Source organism: Limulus polyphemus, unplaced genomic scaffold (genome assembly GCF_000517525.1).
Source record: "Limulus polyphemus unplaced genomic scaffold, Limulus_polyphemus-2.1.2 Scaffold10376, whole genome shotgun sequence".
Taxonomy (NCBI): domain Eukaryota; kingdom Metazoa; phylum Arthropoda; class Merostomata; order Xiphosura; family Limulidae; genus Limulus; species Limulus polyphemus.
The window spans coordinates 5994-9866 of record NW_013675986.1 but is presented as its reverse complement, the minus strand read 5'-3'; the positions used below and the strand labels follow the sequence as shown (position 1 = coordinate 9866).

The 3873-nt window shown below is 38.2% G+C and overlaps 1 protein-coding gene across 1 annotated transcript in view; it reads right to left on the bottom strand.

The window, feature by feature from the left end:
- LOC111083620 (neuron navigator 3-like) overlaps positions 1-576 on the bottom strand; it is a gene marked incomplete at its 3' end in the record, with an annotated part of 7327 nt that extends 6751 nt beyond the window's left edge. Inside the window, exon 1 of the mRNA XM_022380253.1 lies at positions 509-576. Coding sequence (XP_022235961.1) covers positions 509-576 — 68 coding nt within the window. The remainder of the gene's footprint in view (positions 1-508) is intronic.
- Between the last annotated feature and the right edge of the window lie 3297 nt (positions 577-3873).

Genomic DNA, 3873 nt, shown 5'->3' with positions numbered 1-3873 from the left:
TGGTCAGTTCAACTGTATATGTCAGAAACAAAACTTCTGTATTTGGAGTACAGCATACGTCAATCAGTTTTTCTTTAGTTCAATACCATTATGGATTTCAAGACAAAACAAGCGAAAAAAATAGCGGTTCCTCGCTTTAGAAGCACGTTGGTTGTTTATTAGTTTACTTGAAATTCCGTGTGAGGGCGCTACGAGTTACGATTTAAACAATAAAAAACTTGCTTTGCTTTTAATTTTACGCAAAAAATACACGAGGGCCGTCTGCGATAATGTTGCCTAATTTAGTAATAGACTAGAGGGAAGGCAGCTAGTCGACGCCACCCACCACCCACTCTTGGGCTACTCTTTTTACCAACCAATATTGGGATTGGCCGTCACATTATAGCGCTCCCACGGCTGAAGTAAAAATCAATTTCATTGAATTGTTTTACAAACGTTTTTATTTCAGTAAAATAATTTCTTTTTAGCAATCTGACCAACTGACGTAATTTCACCTACCATATTGTACATCGATAATTGGTTATGTGAACATCGTTCACTGCGCCGGGGCCGAGCCTCGGATTTGAGCGCTGTCATTTCGTAAGCTTATTCCTGACACACACACACGCCGGGGAGGGAGATGGATTTTGATGGAATTATGATGATTGTTTAAGGTGATTTTTTTTTTTTACTTCCCAATAAACAGAGATACATAAACGAAGACTCATTAATTCGTGTTTTGCTAAGTGGCGCAAGGCGTTACCATGGTTACAGTTATACAGCTGCAGAGGAATAAAGCAGTTGACAGACGTTAGGGTTAATTCAAAACTCGATGTTCCGCAAATTAGAATAAAAATACAAATCTTTAAAATCCCCCTACTACTACGTTACGTAGTTGTATGTTATTCTACTTATAAATCTGTCAAATGAGGAATAATATTTTTATACAAGGTATAATAAATGAATATTCGGAAGACTCGGAACGAGGCTATACGGTATTGATTGTTGGGCCAGAGGGCGTTATGAATACATTTATTATATATGCATCACTTACAGATATTTAAATTTATTTGCTATATACACCTGACCCCCCCGGGGGGACAGCGGTAAGTCTAAGGACTTACAATGCTAAAATCTGGGGTTCGATTCCCCGCGGTGGACACAGCAGAGAGCCCAATGTGGCTTTGCTCTAAAACAAACAAATACATTATATAACTGATGAATAGATACATCATGCCCCCCCCCCAAGACTCATTAGCTCAGTCCTGAATTTTGATGCCCGTTACTCTAGTTAAAATATTTCATTTTATAATATCAGTCCTCTCCACGAGGTGTCTGTCTATATCCAAAACGTGGAGTAAGTTGTTATTAAAACGATTTTGAATATGCATATCAGCAAGTCACGTGACAATCACATCCGATATAAAGTTGCGATGTAACGGCATGTATCAGAACTACATTTTGACATTCTTTCGTAAGTAGTGTGACGACATCGAAACTTTATCGCTTTTGGAAAGAGTGTGTAACAGCTCTTTCCGACGCAAAATATTCGTAAGCTCAGATCATTAAGACTTGTTAAGATCGGAGATTTAGAACTTCAAACACAAAGACATATTCTTCAGTTAATGGCATTTGAAAACAAAAGAATGCGAATCAACTTGGAATACCAGAACCATCCAGAAAGAGATATGCAACAAGTTGTAGCCCAGCCGTACACCTGGTAAGCAAAATTCGACATTTTGTAACAGGTGAGAATCCACGAACACAAAAGTTGTAGACAAAAGCCATCCATGTACGCCAGGCAACAATATGGAATATAATCAAGAACGGTCACCGTCTGGAAGCGAGGTCAGCAGGATATGGATTCATCAAGATAAGGCTTAGAGTCATACCTCCCGCTCACCTATCACAAACCTTAAGTAAATGGTGAATGAAACGGGTATTTATGCTGTTCCATACCGAACGCAGCGCCTTTGGACTTCTGTGTGATCGGACTGTTGAAACGGGCGCTGGAAAACCGTTGACCTCGTACACTAGACGGATAACGGAAAGCCTGCAAGGAGAAGTGGTGTGCTTTGGACATGACAATCTTACGACGGAACTTTCTGTAGTAGAAATCACGATACAAAGCTATTATCAAGATTCACGATTGTCAGAGAGAGCATGATCGGAAATGGCGACATGGACTGTAACGACGTGGTGAGGCTCCAAAATTATTCTCAACCTCTGTATATACCAGTCTTAACAGTGACTGGTGACTCAGTGGCTGTTAAAACAAACAAACAAACAACAGACTTCACCCAGTTCCCAAAATACACCATAAACAATTGGATAGTTTCGAGATCGGAGAGTAATTTTTGCCAATTCGATAAATTCTTTCAATGAGAGAGGGTTTTTGAAAGTCGTTCAGTTTTTCCGAATGAATATTAAGTCTGACTGAATAGTCTCAAGCTCTTTATTTTTTTCTTTCGCAATTAAACAGAAGATAAAGATGTTTATAAAATAAAATAGAATAATAAAATAAAATGATACGAAATTACATTTATAATGTAACTGATTAATATGTTCACAACAACTAAAAAAAAATTAAGCGATGTCTTGAATTTTTGTAAATATTCTAACTTGTATGTCTGTTTGTTTTTGAATTTCGCGCAAAGCTACACGAGGGCTATCTGCGCTAGCCGTCTCTAATTTAGCAGTGTAAGATTAGAGGGAAGGCAGCTAGTCATCACCACCCACCGCCAACTCTTGGGCTACTCTTTTTACCAACGAATAGTGGGATTGACCGTCACATTATAACGCCCCCACGGCTGAAAGGGCGAGCATGTTTGGTGGGACGGGAATTCGAACCTGCGACCCTCAGATTGCGAGTCGAGTGCCCTAACCACCTGGCCATGCCGGGTCTAACTTGTATGTTTAAGAATATTTAAACATTAAATTTGTCTATGTTTAATATAATTGTGGTAGAATGTTAAGCTATTTAGAAACATATTATTTAATTTGTTTTTTAACCATTTGTTCGTAGTTAAGCGCAAAGCTATACAATGGGCTATCTGTGCTCTGACCACCACGGGTATCGAAACCCGGTTTCTGGCGTTATAAGTCCGCAGACATACTGCTGTGTCACTGGGGGCGTTTTATTCCCCCCCCCCTTAACCAAAGAGTACAAATAATTAAAAATTCTTACCGTGGTTGCGAAGTATTATCTTTATATGAATTAAGTCAATTAACAAATCTGTCTGATGATCTACCTATATTAGATTTTTATCCGATTTAAAAATGGCGCATGGTTTTTCGTCTTTACGTAACGAGAGGACGGTTTGATTGTTTAATACAGGGAGATACAGAGACCTGACACGAGTAAGGATGGGATAAAAAGGTTGTGAAAAAATGGCGTATGGTTTTTCATCTTTACGTAACGAGAGGACGGTTTGATTGTTTAATATAGGGAGATACAGAGACCTGACAAGAGTAAGGATGGGATAAAAAGGTTGTGAAATAAATTGTTTGGTTAATTACACCAAACTATTTACACTAGCCGTCCCTAATTTAGCAGTGATAGACAAAAGAGAAGTCAACTAATCAACACCTCCCACCGCCAACTCTTGGGTTACTCTTTTACCAATGAATAGTTGGATTGACCATAACATTATAAATGCCCCCACGGCTGAAAGATAAGTGTGAACGACCACATCAGAACTTATCAAATGGTTAATGTTATGTTTTTGGTTGTGTATATGTACCTGAAAATTATAAATAGTAGATGGATATGGGGTATAATCGCAGAATTTTACCATATAATTAGTATACCATTATAACACATAACATATTTAGACATCGTACAAATATATATATATATGGGGTATAATCTCAGAATTTTACCATATAATTAGT